Consider the following 19,866-nt stretch of genomic DNA (forward strand, 5'->3'; position numbering starts at 1 on the left):
ACTGAATTTCATGGTGAATCGGACAAAACAAGCTAAAGTTGCAGCGGGTGTTTTGTAGAGGGCATTAAACTGTGTGAGAGGTTACAAGCCAATGCGACATAAGGGGTTTAAGTCAGGAATTTTTTGTAGTTTTTAAAAAATATATATATATATATTTTTTTTTTTCATTTCAGTTAATACTCAGGACGTCCTGTATCCATTCGGACCTGTCCACATGGATCTGGAGACCCCCAAGATGGATGATGGGAGTTCTCCCGAAATTCCTTTGCTCATCCCTTTCATTTTCTTCAGCATCCCCTACCGCACCATCTACGTAAGAACTGACTCATCAGATTCTTTTTCCACCCAGAAAGTATTCACATTGACAGCTGACCGACACCTCTTCCCAGGTCAACAACAACGGCGTGATATCCTTCAACGAACAGGTCAGCCAGTTCACGCCTGAGGCTTTCCCCCTGAGTGACAGCAGATCGTTCATCGCCCCCCTGTGGGCGGACGTGCACAACGGGATCCGCGGCGACGTCTACTACAGAGAGTCAACCCGAGCGGAAATACTGGAAAGGGCGACGCAAGACGTCCGCAGGCATTTTAAAAACGTGCACAACTTTGCGGCTACCTGGGCGTTCCTCGCCACGTGGCACCGAGTGACCTTCTACGGGGGGAGCCAGACCACACCGGTAATTTTAGAAGTCTACCACTCAGAGCAGTATCTTGTAGTTGGACGCCAATTTATTTGTTTGGTTTGATGTCTTTGTTTCTCTCTTTTGTAAATCTGTTTCAATCCTCTTGTTTGATTAAAAGGTGAACACATTCCAAACTGTGCTAATCTCAGATGGTGCCATGTCCTTCGCCATGTTCAACTACCAGGAAATCACCTGGAGCACAGGCACAGCCAGCGGCGGAGACCCTCTAACCGGACTGGGTGGGACCACAGCCCAGGTACTGCTGTATTTTGACGCGCTACACTACTGTGGAGTGTGCATGTTCTCCCCATGACTGCGTGGGTTCCCTCCGGATACTCCGGCTGCCTCCCACCTCCAAAAGACATGCACCTGGGGATAGGTTGATTGTCAACACTAAATTGGCCCTAGTGTGTGAATGTGAGTGTGAATGTTGTCTGTCTATCTGTGTTGGCCCTGCAATGAGGTGGCGACTTGTCCAGGGTGTACCCCGCCTGCCGCCCGAATGCAGCTAGGATAGGCTCCAGCACCCCCCGCGACCCAGAAACCCGAGAGGGACAAGCGGTAGAAAATGGATGGATGGATGAACACAACTTGTACAAAGAAATACGCCTTAGAATATGGTACTTTTCAGTCAGGTTTTAACGGCGGAGAAATCGGACATTTCTTCAACTTGCCGGGATCGCGGTCCAACGAAGTGGTGACCATCGAACAGACGACCAACGTGAACATTCCCGGACGTTGGTCCTTTCGTGTTGATTCGGAGTTGGTCGATCCTGCCAATGGCTGCAGCTACAATGGCAAGTCCTTTTTTTCTCCAAACTTTTGAAACTTTTACTTTCGCTATTCCAGATGTTGTTGTTTCTGTGCAACTCCTTGTCTCAAGTATTTTAGCTGGTATTCTTTCAAGGGCGTGTGCTTCACATTCTGGTGTCCATTCGCATACCTTTGGTATCCTTGGATCTAGACCAAATTCTGACAAGCTTACCTGACAAATGTTTGAGCCTAGAAAACCTTTGCTCTCCCGGTACTGTTCTTTTAAAGTTTGCCTTTCCTATTACTTCACCAGGTCGTTTTTACAGACGAGGCGAGGTCTTCTGGCTGTCTGACCGGTGTTCGCAACGGTGCCGCTGTCTCGACATCGACAATGAGGTTTTTTGCCAGGAATCTCCATGCGGTCAGCTGGAGACCTGCGAGCATCAGGACGGAGCCTTCTACTGCCAGCCGACTCGCACCAGTACCTGCGTGGTGTTCGGAGACCCACATTATCACACCTTTGACGGCCTGCTCTACCACTTCCAAGGCACCTGCACCTACCTGCTGGCTCGGCCTTGCTGGGAAGTAGCGGGACTGCCTTTCTTCAGTGTCGAGGCCAAAAACGAAGACCGGGGCGTGGCTGATGTCTCCTGGCTTAGGGATGTAACTGTGGAGGTGTACGGTCACAGGATCACGTTGCCCAAAGGAAGTCTGGGAACTGTTCAGGTGAGCAACTGATTCCTCAAGAGCTAACTCAACTGGAATTCTCGGAATCAGCAACCAGGGAAAAGTCCAGTTCCCTTCAACATTTGAAGCCCTGGATGACTGAGAATCTCCAATCTGGTCTTCTCTTTAGGTGGATAGTTTGGTGAAAACTTTACCGGTCCAAATTCAGCTTGGCGCCATCAGAGTCTACCAGTCTGGGATGGCTGTCGCACTGGAGACAGACTTTGGACTACTTGTGACCTACGACGGCCAGCACTACGCCTCTATCTCCCTACCTAGCTCCTACTTCAACAACACCTGCGGCCTCTGCGGCAACTACAACGACGACCCCTCAGATGATCCCGTTCTTCCCGACGGCACCCTGGCAGAAAGTGTGGCGGAGCTCGGTGGCGGCTGGCGTGCGGAGGACGCCGACTGGCGGTGTACAGATGGTTGTGTTGACAACTGCACTGTGTGCGACCCGCTAACAGAAGCGTTCTATTTTACCCCTGACTACTGTGGACTGATCAACAAAACAGACGGACCTTTTAGGGACTGCAGAGCCGTGGTGGACCCCACTGCCTTTGTCTTTAGCTGTGTCTACGATATGTGCAGCAACAAGGAAAACATCACAACACTCTGCCAAGCCGTCCAGGCTTACGCACTAGCCTGTCAGGCCGTGGGTGTTGCCATCCGACCCTGGAGGTCTCGCACATTCTGCAGTGAGTTGCACTTCAACTCTCCCTAGACTTATTTTATTTTCTAAAAATGATCTTATTTCCTTTTTCTTGCTCAGCTTTGGCATGTCCACCATTCAGCCACTACCAAGTGTGCACCAGTGCCTGTCCAGCCTCCTGCTCGGACATCACTGCCCCCCTGTACTGCGCTCACCCTTGCACTGAGGGCTGCCAGTGCGACCCAGGCTTTGTCCTTAGCGGCAGCCATTGCGTGCAGCGCGATGATTGCGGATGCGAGTACAACGGCCTTTATTACCCTCTAAATGACACTTTTTGGTCTGGGGGCGAATGCAGCCTCCATTGCACCTGCGGCACGGCAGGCGAAGTCTCTTGCTTCAATGACTCTTGCAAGGAGGGCGAGGTGTGTGGGGCAGAGGTTGGCACATTGGGTTGCTACCCTCGCAGGGAGGGGGTGTGTTCAATGGCTCAGAACGCTGTGACATCATCCTTTGATGGCGCCTTCCTGCTGTTCCCAGATGACAGCTCCTACTACCTGCTGAGGCTGTGTGGCGCTGCGCCAGCCAACGGCTCAATGGTGGAGGTGAAGATAGGTAGACGGCTGGTCAACAAGGGCCCTGCTTGGAAAAGACCTGTGGTAGTTACGGTTGCTAGCCTGGAGGTTCAGGTGGGAGGGATGGATTTGGAAGCGGTCAAGGTTAGTACCCTTTGCCTGGCGGTACAGTACAGTTTAGATTAGAAAATCTTGTTTGGTAAATCATTTTCCATCCCAGAGGATTTAGTTTGCTGAACAGAACCAAACTGTACTACTTGGGTTTTTCTACGCCTATTGAGTGTCTTACAACGAATCCTCTTTGTGTCCTAGGTCAACGGTGAACTGATCGTCCTTCCTTACGTCCATCCTTTGGAGACTGTAACCATCTACAGAGCGCCAGGTAACACCACTGTGGTGGAGTCCCGTGGTCACCTCCGCGTCCTCTATACGCAGCAGGGATTCATCAACATCTCCCTCTCCACCATATTTTACAACACTACTTGCGGCCTGTGCGGCGTCTTCAACAGCGATGCCAATGACGACTTCCGTCTCCCAAACGGACGCTTGGCAGAGTCAGCCGAGCAGTTTGTGGAGGGCTGGCGCTCCTCAATCGCCGACGACATCACCTGTAACGGCGATTGCGACGAGCTGTATCGGACTTGCACGGACCTGCGTCTTTACCAGAGCTCATGGATGTGTGGCAACATCAACGACCCGGGGAATAGCTCTTTTCTGGCGTGCCACGCAACCGTCAACCCGTCGCCGTTTTTCCGGAACTGCTTGTACAACATGTGCGTGAAGGACGGGAACCGCACCACTCTGTGCTCCTCGCTGCACACATACGCCACCGCCTGCCAAGATGCTCAGGTCATGGTTGCTTCCTGGAGGACGGCCACCAACTGCCGTAAGTAAATGTTGCTTGGTAGGATACCTTGTTCTACTATTCTTCTACATGCCTAAGGTAAATGTTGCTTGGTAGGATACCTTGTTCTACTATTCTACATGTCTGCGAGCTGCCAAAATAATCTAGTCTTAATGCTGGAATTTAGACAGTCTAAAAGTGCTTTTAGTTAGCCCTGCTATTTTAATGCACAACCAATAACAGAGCAAAAATGGTCTGTTATTAGTTGCGTTAACCAGCACAGGTTACTACTACACAAACCTCCAGCCTCCCTAACTTTTGTGTTTCCCATCGCTCCTGGTCAAACCGGATCGTACATGTACGGTTGGATGGTAAAATCTGTATTAATTAAGTCCCATCTTAAAACTCATTTCTACACCCTCGCCTTTTTTTAGTCCAGTTGATCGGGAGATTCTCTTTTCTGCTCAGCCCCCCTCTCCTGGATGGAGAGGTTATCAGGTGGCCGTAGATCAATTCACGCAGAGGTCTGCTCAGCCCCCCTCTCCTGGATGGAGAGGTTATCAGGTGGCCGTAGATCAATTCACGCAGAGGTCTGCTCAGCCCCCCTCTCCTGGATGGAGAGGTTATCAGGTGGCCGTAGATCAATTCACGCAGAGGACGCGCTAGCTATTCCAAGTTGGGACCAGGGGTGGACCACTCCTCTGTGCATCAGTCGGTGGCGTCTCTGCGCTGCGACTTGTCTACATGCAAAAGGATCCCCCTGCTGAGCTCCCTACGGACTGGATTCTCACAATATTAACTGTACCCACTCGGCATACAAATGCACCGGTCACCAATGGGGCAGAGGGGGGTCCCCACATCTGTGGTGACTCCCAAGGTTTCTCACTGTTCCCATTGTGTTGAGTTTTTTCATGCCCGAATGTGCGATCAGATCCGAGGATGTCATTGTGATTTGTGAAGCCCTTTGATGCATTTGTGATTAAGCATTATATAAGTAAACTTTGATTGATTGATTGATTGATTGAACAAACTCTTGCCATTTCTAATAAGTATAAATAAAAGTAGAATATAATCTTTAATTATGATCGTTTTGGGTCACTCCTAGGTATGGGTACCAATTTTGGTACTTTTATAGACAACCGCCAAATTACAGTGCCGTTTTTCGATACCTTTGTTGCATGTGACGTCACATCCGGTTGCAGACTCGTCACGCCCGGTTGCAGACTAAACCCCGGCTCACGAAAACAATCACTCGAGCAGCACTGAGGGCGGGCTCGGACAAACTCCCTCTAAGTGATGTTGCGTTTTTTAACACCAACAAAGCAAGTATGCTTGGTAGAAAACGTTTCAATGTAAAGTAAGGCTGCACTAGCTTGACGCTAATTTACATTGGGTTTGCCATACACAGGCTACAATTAGCATTAGCGATTTTAAATGGCGATTTCAACTTCTCCAAATTTAGCAATGAAAACAATTAAGATGAATTTCACAATCAATAAGCACAATATGGACAGTATAAACTAGGGATGTCTTATAATGGCTTTTTGCCGATATCCGATATTCCGATATTGTCCAACTCTTTAATTACCGATACCGATACCAACCGATATCGATGTATACAGTCGTGGAATTAACACATTATTATGCTTAATTTGGACAACCAGGTATGGTGAAAATAAGGTCCTTTTTTAAAAAATTAATCAAATAAAATAAGATACATAAATTAAAAACATTTTCTTGAATAAAAAAGAAAGTAAAACAATATAAAAACAGTTACATAGAAACTAGTAATGAATGAAAATGAGTAAAATTAACTGTTAAAGGTTAGTACTATTAGTGGACCAGCAGCACGCACAATCATGTGTGCTTACGGACTGTATCCCTTGCAGACTGTATTGATATATAATGTAGGAACCAGAATATTAATAATAGAAGGAAACAACCCTTTTGTGTGAATGAGTGTGAATGGGGGAGGGAGGTTTTTTGGGTTGGTGCACTAATTGTAAGTGTATCTTGTGTTTTTTATGTTGATTTAATTATTTTTAAAAAATCAGATAAAATAAAAACCGATACCAATAATAAAAAAAACGATACCGATAATTTCCAATATTACATTTTAAAGCATTTATCGGCCGATAATATCAGCAGGCCGATATTTTCGGACATCTCTAGTATAAACACTTTGTAGGGCACAACATACCACATTCAGCTTCCTGGAAAAAGCAACTTCCTAGTTAGACAACATACAATGGATAGCCTATACCGGGGGTCGGCAACCCGCGGCTCTAGAGCCGCATGAGGCTCTTTAGCGCCGCCCTAGTGGCTCTCTGGAGATTTTTCAAAAATGTATGAAGAATGGAAAAAGATGAGGGGGAAAAAAAATATATTTTTTTGTTTTAGTATGGTTTCTGTAGGAGGACAAACATGACACAAACCTCCCTAATTGTTATAAATCACTCTGTTTATATTAAACATGCTTCACTGATTCGAGTATTTGGCGAGCGCCGTTTTGTCCTACTAATTTTGGCGGTCCTTGAACTCACCGTATTGTTTGTTTCCATGTATAACTTTCTCCGACTTTCTAGGACGTGTTTTATGCCACTTCTTTTTCTGTCTCATTTTGTCCACCCAACTTTTAACGTTGTGCGTGAATACACAAAGGTGAGTTTTGTTGATGTTATTGACTTGTGTGGAGTGCTAATCAGACATATTTGGTCACTGCATGACTGCAAGCTAATCGATGCTAACATGCTATTTAGGCTAGCGATATGTACATATTGCATCATTATGCCTCATTTGTAGCTATATTTGAGGTCATTTAGTTTCCTTTAAGTCCTCTTAATTAAATTTATATCTCATGACACATGAAATATGGCTTTTAATTTGTTGCGGCTCCAGACCGATTTGTTTTTGTATTTTTGGTCCAATATGGCTCTTTCAACATTTTGGGTTGCCGACCCCTGGCCTATACAGTACTGCCATCTAATGTCTTGGAAGTGCAACTGCATGGCAAATGAGACTAATGTAATCAGAAAACAAGATATAATAATCCGCAAATGTATCGTCAAACAATTACCATTTATGAACACACACAAAAGTGACAAAAATGAATACCGCTGTGGACCGTTGTCTAATTGGTACCGCATCGGTTCAATTGTGAACGGTACTCCACCCTAGTGGCTTGTGAGACGCATATCTCACTCAAACACGACAAAAATGGCTGACTTAGCCCAAATTTATTGTTAGAACATCATTAAAAAGTCCTCTTTAGCGTAAAAAGGGACGTGCGTTATATTATTCTTGTCCCACGACGACTATATCCCTTTCTTCCAGCACTCCCGTGTCCGGAGAACAGCCACTTTGACGAGTGCACCAGCGCCTGCCCGCTGACCTGCTCCGGCTTGGATGAACCAGAGGAGCCATGTCCGCTGCCGTGCCGCGAGGGCTGCCGCTGCGAGGATGGCTTCGCCCTGCGGGGCGGCCTGTGCGTGGCCCGCGGCGAGTGCGGCTGCGCCAGCCACGGCCGCCAGTTGGCCACCAACCGGACTTTCTGGAGCGACTGGGAATGCCGGGAGCGCTGCTACTGCAACGGCTCTGACAACAGCGTCTACTGTCTGCTGGCGCCGTGCCACCCTGAGGAGTACTGCCAGGAGGAGGATGGCCTGTACTACTGTCAGCCCCGCGCCGAGGCCCTGTGCGTGGCAGCTGGTTATGGACACTTCCTGCCTTTTGGCGGCGTTCCGTTTGAGCTGCAGAGCTCTTGCCGCCTCGTTATGGCCACCAGCAACTGTGGGCAGGGGAGCAGGGACCACACCGCCGTGCCTGCAGACCTGCCTCATTTTAAACTGGCAGCGCTTAATGAGGAAAGGGACACCAGGCAGGCTGTTTGGGCGAGAGGCTTCGTCCTGGAGGTCTACGACTATGAAGTTGAGGTGACTCGAAGCTACAAGAACACCGCCACGGTGAGTAGGCAACTATCTAAACATGGTCATTGCATAGATTTGAGGATTTCCCCGCTATGTCCTTTTTTAAATAGGACAAATTAAATCATGCTCTGATTCTTTTTACCGGCCTTGTTGCTAAGCAGATTTCAAGTTAGCAGGGACTTTAAAGGCCTACTGAAATGAGATTTTCTTATTCAAACGAAGATAGCAGATCCATTCTATGTGTCATACTTGATCATTTCGCGATATTGCCATATTTTTGCTGAAAGGATTTAGTAGAGAACATCGACGATAAAGTTCGCAACTTTTGGTCGCTGATTAAAAAAGCCTAGCCTGTACCGGAAGTAGCGTGACGTCACAGGTTGTGGAGCTCCTCGCATCTGCACATTGTTTATAATCATGGCCACCAGCAGCGAGAGCGATTCGGACCGAGAAAGCGACGATTTCCCCATTAATTTGAGCGAGGATGAAAGATTTGTGGATGAGGAAAGTGAGAGTGAAGGACTAGAGGGCAGTGGAAGCGATTCAGATAGAGAAGATGCTGTGAGAGGCGGGTGGGACCTGATATTCAGCTGGGAATGGCTAAAACAGTAAATAAACAAAAGACATATATATACTCTATTAGCCACAACACAACCAGGCTTATATTTAATATGCCACAAATTAATCCCACATAACAAACACCTCCCCCCTCCCGTCCATATAACCCGCCAATACAAATCAAACACCCGCACAACACACTCAATCCCATAGCCCAAAGTACCGTTCACCTCCCCAAAGTTCATACAGCACATTTATTTCCCCAAAGTTACGTACGTGACATGCACATAGCGGCACGCACGTACGGGCAAGCGATCAAATGTTTGGAAGCCGCAGCTGCGTACTCACGGTAGCGCGTATCCAACTCAAAGTCCTCCTGGTAAGAGTCTATGTTGTCCCAGTTCTCCACAGGCCAATGGTAAAGCTTGACTGTCATCGTTCGGGAATGTAACCAATGAAACACCGGCTACGACGTAGCCGCTACGTGTTTGTGTTGCTGCAGCCGGCCGCTAATACACCGCTTCCCACCTACAGCTTTCTTCTTTGCTATCTCCATTGTTCATTAAACAAATTGCAAAAGATTCACCAACACAGATGTCCAGAATACTGTGGAATTTTGCGATGAAAACAGACGACTTAATAGTTGGCCACAATGCTGTCCCAAAATGTCCTCTACAATCCGTGACGTCACGCGCAGGCGTCATCATACCGAGACGTTTTCAGCAGGATATTTTGCGGGAAATTTAAAATTGCACTTTACTAATCTAACCCAGCCGTATTGGCATGTGTTGCAATGTTAAGATTTCATCATTGATATATAAACTATCAGACTGCGTGGTCGGTAGTAGTAGCTTTCAGTAGGCCTTTAAGACACAATAATAAAATAATTCAAAAACACGACTACAATGGGGGACGATTTATAAAAACAATGTCTTTTCACAATTCACTCACTGTTCTGTATTAACTATAAAAGACCATGGTGGGGCACTACCTCTCCTGTATTTCATCCATACTTTTTGATTGTTCACACATTAGTGTTTCTCATACATTTATTTTGTTATTCTGTGGCCCGCCACGAATAAGCTAGAAATAGATTTGGTGCTCCCGTCAGATCTTGCCCGTGAATGTAGCTTGTCGTTACAAGTATCGTATTTTTTGGAGTATAAGTCGCTCCGGAGTATAAGTCGCACCGGCAGAAAATGCATAATAAAGAAGGAAAAAAACATATATAAGTCGCACTGGGGTATAAGTTGCATTTTTGGGGGAAATTTAGTTGATAAAAGCCAACACCAAGAGTAGACATTTGAAAGGCAATTTAAAATAAATAAAGAATAGTGAACAACAGGCTGAATAAGTGTACGTTATATGACTCATAAATAACCAACTGAGAACGTGCCTGGTATGTCAACGTAACATATTATGGTAAGAGTCATTCAAATAACTATAACATCTCAGAATCAGAATTAGAAATACTTTATTAATCCCAGAGGGGAAATTAAAATTTGCTAAACGTTTACCAAACAATCTGTCACTCCTAATCGTTAAATCCGATGAAATCTTATATGTCTAGTCTCTTACGTGAATGAGCTAAATAATATTATTTGATATTTTACGGTAATGTGTTAATAATTTCACACATAAGTCGCTCATGAGTATAAGTCGCATCCCCGGCCAAACTATGAAAAAAAACTGCGACTTATAGTCCGAAAAATACGGTACCTGTCTAGCTCAACGCCAACATTTAAGTTGTGACTTAAAGCAGTTGTTTTCCAGACACTTACACACAAACATCTCCTTTTATGGTCAGGGTGTGCTGTCCTGACTTAGCACACACATACAGAGACAGGAAGGAGGAATATAAATTTGATGGTTTGGCTTCTCCAGGTTTGGAGTGCCTCATTTTCTTAACCTGACCTCCTCCAGGAACTGCAGTCCTGTATAATGACGCTCGCTTGTAATAAAGCAACTTTTGGTTCAGTAAAGCGTCTCCGACGTCTCTTTTGATCCAGCCGCACTGCCGTGTCGCCCTTCTGTCCGGACGAGGGTAACAGGACCAGAAATACACATCGATATGTTTCTCTTGGTTTAGGTGAATAAGGAGCGTGTGTCCGTTCCTCTGAAGCTGGGTCCGGGCAAGGTCAGCATCTTCACCTCAGGACTGCTCCTCATCCTGGAAACAGACTTTGGCCTGAGGGTGACCTTCGACTGGAACACTCTCCTGCTGGTGACTCTACCACGTCACCTCTACGGCGCGTCCTGCGGCCTCTGCCAGGGCCCGCCCTTAGACCCGCCCACACCCGGCACCACCGACTGGGGGTCGGCCTGGGCCGAGAAGGACGCTTTATGCCGGGTGGGCTGCGGAGAGTCCTGCCCGCGCTGCGGCTTGGGGGATAAAAGCGACGGGACCGTCGTCGACGTGGGCAGCGACGACGACGACCGCGACGACGACGTCAAGGCTCGAATCCGCTTCCGCCTGGGAGATGGACTCTACGTGTTTTTGGACCCCGAGGTCCTGGCGCTGTGCGCCATGATGGTGGATCGGGAGGGTGTGTTTGCCCACTGCCACAGTAAGGTGGCGCCGGCATTTTTTTACCAAAACTGCCTGCAGGACACTTGCTTGGATCAGGGAGCAGAGGAGACGATTTGTAGCTGGCTGCAGGTCTACGCCAGCACCTGCAACAGCCACGGCGTGCCTGTGACCGGATGGAGGAGCAGCACCCCCTGTGGTAAGTCCGGGCATAACCTTGCTCATCAATGTCTGATTGCAATTATTTTTAGAATTGATCCATATTTATTAGAGATGTCCGATAATATCGGTCTGCCGATATTATCGGCCGATAAATGCGTTAAAATGTAATATCGGAAATTATCGGTATCGGTTTTTTTATTATCAGTATCGGGTTTTTTTTTTGGTTTTTTTTTTTTAAAATTAAATCCACATAAAAAACACAAGACACACTTACAATTAGTGCACCAACCCAAAAAAACCTCCCCTCCCCCATTCACACTCATTCACACAAAAGGGTTGTTTCTTTCTGTTATTAATATTCTGGTTCCTACATTATATATCAATATATATCAATACAGTCTGCAAGGGATACAGTCCATAAGCACACATGATTGTGCGTGCTGCTGGTCCACTAATAGTACTAACCTTTAACAGTTAATTTTACAAATTTTCATTAATTACTAGTTTCTATGTAACTGCTTTTATATTGTTTTACTTTCTTTTTTATTCAAGAATTTTTTTTAAATTTATTTATCTTATTTTATTTGATTCATTTTTTTAAAAAGTACCTTATCTTCACCATACCTGGTTGTCCAAATTAGGCATAATAATGTGTTAATTCCACGACTGTATATATCGGTTGATATCGGTATCGGTTGATATCGGTATCGGTAATTAAAGAGTTGGACAATATCGGCATATCGGATATCGGCAAAAAGCCATTATCGGACATCCCTAATATTTATCATTATTACAGTGGAACCTCGGTTTACGCACCCCTTTGTTTGCCAACTTCTTCATTTACGAACTTTTAGATCGTGCCAAATAAGCCTCCGTGTGCGAACCGTGTTCCGCTCGCAGCCATTTTATGCTTGCTCGTAGTGATGTGATTTAGGAAGTCTTTCATTGTGATGGCAATTAAAGACTTTTCTAGAAAAATATGCCAAAGTGGACTTACTGTATAAGACTTCCTCTCGTAGTGCCTCTTTCAAGAACACAAACACACGGACCCTCGCCCCGACCCACTCTGTCCGCTCCTGTTTAATGTAATTTTTTTAATGTTTTGTTGTTGTCACTATACGGTTGTTAAAGTGAAGGACTTTTGTGATTTCTGATCGTTTGTGAGGGCACCAAAGGGACTTGCGGGCGTGTTGTCTGAGCAGAGCATACGAGACAGTTTACAAACCCTGTTTCCATATGAGTTGGGAAATTGTGTTAGATGTAAATATAAACGGAATACAATGATTTGCAAATCCTTTTCAACCCATATTCAATTGAATGCACTATAAAGACAAGATATTTGATGTCCAAACTCATAAACTTGCTTCAAAACCCGTATGTACCTTTCAGCATTAATGGCGCCTTCACAGATGTGTAAGTTACCCATGTCTTGGGCACTAATACACCCCCATACCATCACACATGCTGGCTTTTACACTTTGCGCCTATAACAATCCGGATGGTTCTTTTCCTATTTGGTCCGTAGGACACGACGTCCACAGTTTCCAAAAACAATTTGAAATGTGGACTCCTCAGACCACAGAACACTTTTCCACTTTGTATCAGTCCATCTTAGATGAGCTCAGGCCCAGCGAAGCCGACGGCGTTTCTGGGTGTTGTTGATAAATGGTTTTCGCCTTGCATAGGAGAGTTTTAACTTGCACTTACAGATGTAGCGACCAACTGTAGTTACTGACAGTGGGTTTCTGAAGTGTTCCTGAGCACATGTGGTGATATCCTTTACACAATGATGTCGCTTGTTGATGCAGTACAGCCTGAGGGATCGAAGGTCACGGGCTTAGCTGCTTACGTGCAGGGATTTCTCCAGATTCTCTGAACCCTTTGATGATATTACGGAGCGTAGATGGTGAAATCCCTAAATTCCTTGCAATAGCTGGTTGAGAAAGATTTTTCTTAAACTGTTCAACAATTTGCTCACGCATTTGTTGACAAAGTGGTGACCCTCGCCCCATCCTTGTTTGTGAATGACTGAGCATTTCATGGAATCTACTTTTATACCCAATCATGGCACCCACCTGTTCCCAATTTGCCTGTTCACCTGTGGGATGTTCCAAATAAGTGTTTGATGAGCATTCCTCAACTTTATCAGTATTTATTGCCACCCTTCCCAACTTCTTTGTCACGTGTTGCTGGCATCAAATTATAAAGTTAATGATCATTTGCACAAATATGTTGTCTTTGTAGCATATTCAACTGAATATGGGTTGAAAATGATTTGCAAATCATTGTATTCCGTTTATATTTACATCTAACACAATTTCCCAACTCATATGGAAACAGGGTTTGTAGATCCGGGCTAATCAACTACATCGCAGTTTAAAAGTGGATGTTTTGTCAAAAAATATTTATTTGAGACTGCGTTTACTTAATTACAAAGTAAACACGTCGGCTTTCACAATGCACTCTCAATAAATTCATTATTCTGCCCTCGCTACTCGTTTCCAGCGTGTGCAGCGAGTTAACAGTATGAAGAAAAAGGAAGCGCTAGTTTTTGTTGAGGATTGATGTTCCTTTTTTTAAATTATTTTTCTTCCTTAGTTTTATTTCTTTACACTTCTTCCTCATTCACTTAGGTTTGCAAGACTGAAAATATAAGCATAAAATATACATAACAAAAATATAAAGTTCATTGTGTATTTTACAAAAATAACATCCATTATGTTTTTGCATAAATAAAATAGTGTTATGTTCACATAATAAACTACAATTGTTTACAAATATAGAAATTACACAACGTTCACACACCATACTATGTGATATATGACAATTAGCTTTGTCGCGCTCTACTGGTCAGAATTAGCACTACACTAGGTTATGGTTTAATCGTTGTTTTCAGACAAAAAACACAACCACGAATACAAAGCACATAATGAAGTCAGAAATGTCAATACAAAACAAACTAAATATGTTTATGCATAAATTACATTTACTTACAAATGTTTGACCCAGTTTTGTGATGAAGTTTACACGCTGGGATTTCTACCATTGTTGCTGCTTGTCTGGATCAATGTGTCCGCCGCTTAAAAGGTCCGACAGGAAACAATGACTCGAGCACTTGCTCGAGGTAAAACATTCATACTTTGTTCATACCAGTCGTTGTTAAAAGTCAAATTTTAGCAATTTATTTTGATTTTTTTCCCAGTGTTGAATGATTAGTCTTCTTCTATTCACCCTACTGCTGCTTCACTGTGACACATATGCCTCGTTGTTGCCCCCTGCGGAATGGCGGGAGTACTGCGTACATTATCAACCCTAGCTTTGGATATACAGTACTGTATAGCACTTTATATTGTGTTCAAATATATATATATAACAATTAATTTTTACACATTTTTAGGCCATCTCCATGCAATCAGAAGGAGCTTTTCTCACCTGTAACCTGTTTGGAAATGTTTTCATAATAATGTTTATACCATACAATACATTGCGAGAATCGAGTTCAATCCAGAATCAAATAGTCATTGCAGGAATCAGAGTAGGATCGAATTGTTGGTTGCCAAAAGATTCACACTCTTAGTACCCAGGGTCAATGTTGATTTACTACTATACATTTTAAAGACAGAAAATTACAGTACAATAAATAATATAATTATATGAATTCATCATTATTATGAATATAATACGTTCACAATGATTAATAAGGATTTTTAAAACGTTTTATAATACACTGTAGTACCATAATTGTCCGAGGTTAAAATATTGTGTAATTACTACAAAAGTAATTAACATTTCATTAATTGGCACCTTTCTGAACCCCATACAAAGTGTAACAATGCGTGTTATTATTTTTATATGACATTTTTATTACATATTTTACTGTGATCATATTTATACACATGCCATACGTTTAATGCATCATATTTTCACAATAAAACAGGAAACACATTGACAGCCATAGAATTCAATGAGAATGTTTGAATCAATAGTTCTGGATCTGCTTTTTTTTTTTATTAAATATGTACCTTTTATTTTATTAAACTATATTTTGAATCTTTTTTTTTTTTTTCCAGTGCTAAATTGATGAAAATATAGTTCATTGACTTTATTTTTTGTGTGTGTGTGCTTTCAGCTACTTCTGCAAGATCCTGCAGTATTTGTGTTTGATGAATACTTTGCGTGGCGCAGTTGGGAAAGTGGCCGTGCCAGCAACCTGAGGGTTCCTGGTTCGATCCCCACCTTCTACCAACCTCGCCGTGTCCTTGAGCAAGACACGTCACCCTTGCTCCTGATGGGTCGTGGTTAGGGCCTTGCATGGCAGCACCCGCCATCAGTGTGTGAATGTGGAAATAGTGTAAAAGCGCTTTGAGTACCTTGAAGGTAGAAAAGCGCTATACAAGTAGAACCCATTTACCATTTATTTTTTTATTTTATTTTTTTTTTTTTTTTTGTATTTTAAAAAAAAAAATGTTTTTGTATTTTTTCGTTGTTGTTATAGTTTATTTCGAAAATGCAAACATGATATCCACCTGTATTTTTATTTATTTATCTTTTTTTAATTATTAATCAATCCAACAAAATAATACACAATGATACCATAATAATACAATTCCAATTCCAAAACCAAACCCGGCCCAGCAACATTCAGAATAGCCATCAACAAAGCAATTGACAAGACACACAAACATGACACAAAACATTCCAAAAGTAGTCAAACAAAAATTAATATTATCAACAACAGTATCAATATTAATAAGAATTCCAACATAGCAGTGATTAGAAATCCCTCATTGACATTATCATCACAGCCATTTATAAAAAAATAAAATAAAAACATTTTAAAGACTAAAGACTATAAAAATGGGACCCATTACCTCCCTGCTTGGCACTCAGCATCAAGGGTTGGAATTGGGGGTTAAATCACCAAAAAAAATTCCCGGGCGCGGCCACCGCTGCTGCTCACTGCTCCCCTCACCTCTTAGGTGGTGATCAAGAGGGATGGGTCAAATGCAGAGAATAATTTTGCCACACCTAGTGTGTGTGTGACAATCATTGGTACTTTAACTTGAACTTTTATGATGTTTAAAGTTACAAGTGTGTGTTTCTGTGCTCCCAGTCCAGACGTGTCCTCCCAACAGCCACTACTCTGCGTGCATGCCGCCTTGCCCGCCCCAGTGCGCCCCCGCCCGCGGCCAGAGGGACTGCGGCGGCGGCGGGCTGCCGGACTGCGTGGAGGGCTGCCATTGCGACCAGGGCTACGTGGTCAACGGCAAGTCCTGCATTCTGCCCCAGGACTGCGGCTGCTACACAGACGGCAAGTACTACGAGGTCAGTCTCGCGCTCAAAAAAAAAAAAAAAAAAAAGTTAGCGTTCGTAAGTCGATTTCTAGCGGAAGACGTTAGCTTCCCGTCTCTTTTTTGACAATATTTACAGCAGGGTACATTTTTTGGTCATTTAGTGTGAGTTTTTTCATCATTATTTCCAATCTTTAACTGTAGGCCATAAGGTGAACCAGGAAAAAATGGCTTGAAAGTGATTTTCATTCAGTCACTTGTGCTGTCCCTGAGCTGCTAAATTTGTAAAATGCAGAGAGTCGTACATCGCGTGTCCTACAAGAACTCATATACACCCCGACTGATGGGATGGTTGTATCTTTCAGCACTTGTGCTGTCCCTGAGCTGCTAAATTTGTAAAATGCAGAAAGTCGTACATTGCGTGTACTACAAGAACTCATATACACCCCGACTGATGGGACGGTTGTATCTTTCAGCACATGTGCTGTCCCTGAGCTGCTAAATTTGTAAAATGCAGAAAGTCGTACATTGCGTGTCCTACAAGAACTCATACACAGCCCGAGTGATGGGATGGTTGTATCTTTCAGCACCTGTGCTGTCCTTGAGATGCAACATTTGTAAAATGCAGAGAGTCGTACATCGCGTGTCCTACAAGAACTCATACACAGCCCGACTGATGGGATGGTTGTATCTTTCAGCACTTGTGCTGTCTTTGAGATGCTTAATTTGTAAAATGCAGAAAGTGGTAAATTTGCGTGTCCTACAAGAACTCATATACAGCCCGACTGATGGGATGGTTGTATCTGTCAGCACTTGTGCTGTCTTTGAGATGCTTAATTTGTAAAATGCAGGAAGTGGTAAACTTGCGTGTCCTACAAGAACTCATATACAGCCCGACTGATGGGATGGTTGTATCTTTCAGTACTTGTGCTTTCTTTGAGATGCTAAATTTGTAAAATGCAGAAAGTGGTAAATTGCGTGTCCTACAAGAACTCATATACAGCCCGACTGATGGGATGGTTGTATCTTTCAGCACTTGTGCTGTCTTTGATATGCTTGATTTGTAAAATGCAGAAAGTCGTACATTGCGTGTCCTACAAGAACTCATATACAGCCCGACTGATGGGATGGTTGTATCTTTCAGCACTTGTGCTGTCTTTGAGATGCTTAATTTGTAAAATGCAGAAAGTGGTAAATTTGCGTGTCCTACAAGAACTCATATACAGCCCGACTGATGGGATGGTTGTATCTTTCAACACTTGTGCTGTCCTTGAGATGCAAAATTTGTAAAATGCAGAGAGTCGTACATTGCGTTTCCTACAAGAACTCATATACAGCCCGAGTGATGGGATGGTTGTATCTTTCAGCACCTGTGCTGTCTTTGAGATGCTTAATTTGTAAAATGCAGAAAGTGGTAAATTTGCGTGTCCTACAAGAACTCACATACAGCCCGACTGATGGGATGGTTGTATCTTTCAGCACTTGTGCTGTCTTTGACATGCTTAATTTGTAAAATGCAGAAAGTCGTACATTGCGTGTCCTACAAGAACTCATACACAGCCCGAGTGATGGGATGGTTGTATCTTTCAGCACCTGTGCTGTCCTTGAGATGCAAAATTTGTAAAATGCAGAGAGTCGTACATTGCGTGTCCTACAAGAACTCATATACAGCCCGACTGATGGGATGGTTGTATCTTTCAGCACTTGTGCTGTCTTTGAGATGCTTGATTTGTAAAATGCAGAAAGTGGTAAATTTGCGTGTCCTACAAGAACTCATATACAGCCCGACTGATGGGATGGTTGTATATTTCAGTACTTGTGCTTTCTTTGAGATGCTAAATTTGTAAAATGCAGAAAGTGGTAAATTCCGTGTCCTACAAGAACTCATATACAGCCCGACTGATGGGATGGTTGTATCTTTCAGCACGTGTGCTGTCTTTGAGATGCTTAATTTGTAAAATGCAGAAAGTGGTAAATTTGCGTGTCCTACAAGAACTCATATACAGCCCGACTGATGGGACGGTTGTATCTTTCAGCACTTGTGCTTTTTTTTTTTGAGATGCAGAATTTGTAAAATGCATTAAGTTGTAAATTCATGTACCAGAAGAACTCAAAAACAGCCCGACTGATAGGATGGCTGTATCTTTCAGCACTTGTGCTGTCCTTGAGATGCTAAATTTGTAAAATGCAGAAAGTTGTTAACTGTTAGCATGCAAACGATAGCACGCTAGCAGGCTAACTTAAGCATGCTAACTTTTTCATCTAATTTTACACTTTTTTTGTCTATTTCCGCAGCCACACACCTTTGAGTCACATAACTTGGTAAATGACTTTTATCTTGCTATTGTTAGCACACATGCTAAGTGTTAGCATTTGTATGTAAACATGCTACTGTTGCTCATTTTGTACAGTTACACCTCAAACTCACGGATTCAGACACTCGGCGCCATCTTAAAAGCACGGCGGCGTCCGGCGACCCCCCTCGGCCAGAGGTCCAGGGCACAGATAGCCGGCCCATTAAAATTTCCGCGGGAATTTTCGAGTTCAAAAGCGCTATTAGCATGTAGTATCATTTGTAGTGATAAATGCTTTAAAATGTAATATCGGAAATTATCTGTATCGTTTTTTTTATTATCGGTATCGTTTATTGTATTTATTTATTTAAATTAAATAAACATAAAAAACACAAGATACACTTACAATTAGTGCACCGACCCAAAAAAACCTCCCTCCCCCATTTACACTCATTCACACAAAAGGGTTGTTTCTTTCTGTTATTAATATTCTGGTTCCTACATTATATATCAATATATATCAATACAGTCTGCAAGGGATACAGTCCGTAAGCACACATGATTGTGCGTGCTGCTGGTCCACTAATAGTACTAACCTTTAACAGTTAATTTTACTCATTTTCATTCATTACTAGTTTCTATGTAACTGTTTTTATATTGTTTCACTTTCTTTTTTATTCAAGAAAATGTTTTTAATTTATTTATCTTATTTTATTTTTAAAAAGGACCTTATCTTCACCATACCTGGTTGTCCAAATTAGGCATAATAATGTGTTGATTCCACGACTGTATGTATCGGTATCGGTAATTAAGAGTTGGACAATATCGGAATATTGGATATCGGCAAAAAAAACATTATCGGACATTCCTAATCA

At 43.3% G+C, this 19,866-nt stretch overlaps 1 protein-coding gene across 1 annotated transcript in view; it reads left to right on the forward strand.

The window, feature by feature from the left end:
* Positions 1-19,866, forward strand: part of tecta (tectorin alpha) — a 104,582-nt gene that overhangs the window by 63,181 nt on the left and 21,535 nt on the right. Inside the window, exons 16-26 of the mRNA XM_062046686.1 lie at positions 174-313; positions 390-677; positions 802-939; positions 1,315-1,480; positions 1,750-2,162; positions 2,293-2,863; positions 2,938-3,533; positions 3,702-4,275; positions 7,567-8,195; positions 10,807-11,443; positions 16,520-16,731. Coding sequence (XP_061902670.1) covers positions 174-313; positions 390-677; positions 802-939; positions 1,315-1,480; positions 1,750-2,162; positions 2,293-2,863; positions 2,938-3,533; positions 3,702-4,275; positions 7,567-8,195; positions 10,807-11,443; positions 16,520-16,731 — 4,364 coding nt within the window. The remainder of the gene's footprint in view (positions 1-173; positions 314-389; positions 678-801; positions 940-1,314; positions 1,481-1,749; positions 2,163-2,292; positions 2,864-2,937; positions 3,534-3,701; positions 4,276-7,566; positions 8,196-10,806; positions 11,444-16,519; positions 16,732-19,866) is intronic.

The sequence above is a fragment of the Entelurus aequoreus genome, linkage group LG05 (assembly GCF_033978785.1).
Source record: "Entelurus aequoreus isolate RoL-2023_Sb linkage group LG05, RoL_Eaeq_v1.1, whole genome shotgun sequence".
In the NCBI taxonomy this organism is placed as follows: domain Eukaryota; kingdom Metazoa; phylum Chordata; class Actinopteri; order Syngnathiformes; family Syngnathidae; genus Entelurus; species Entelurus aequoreus.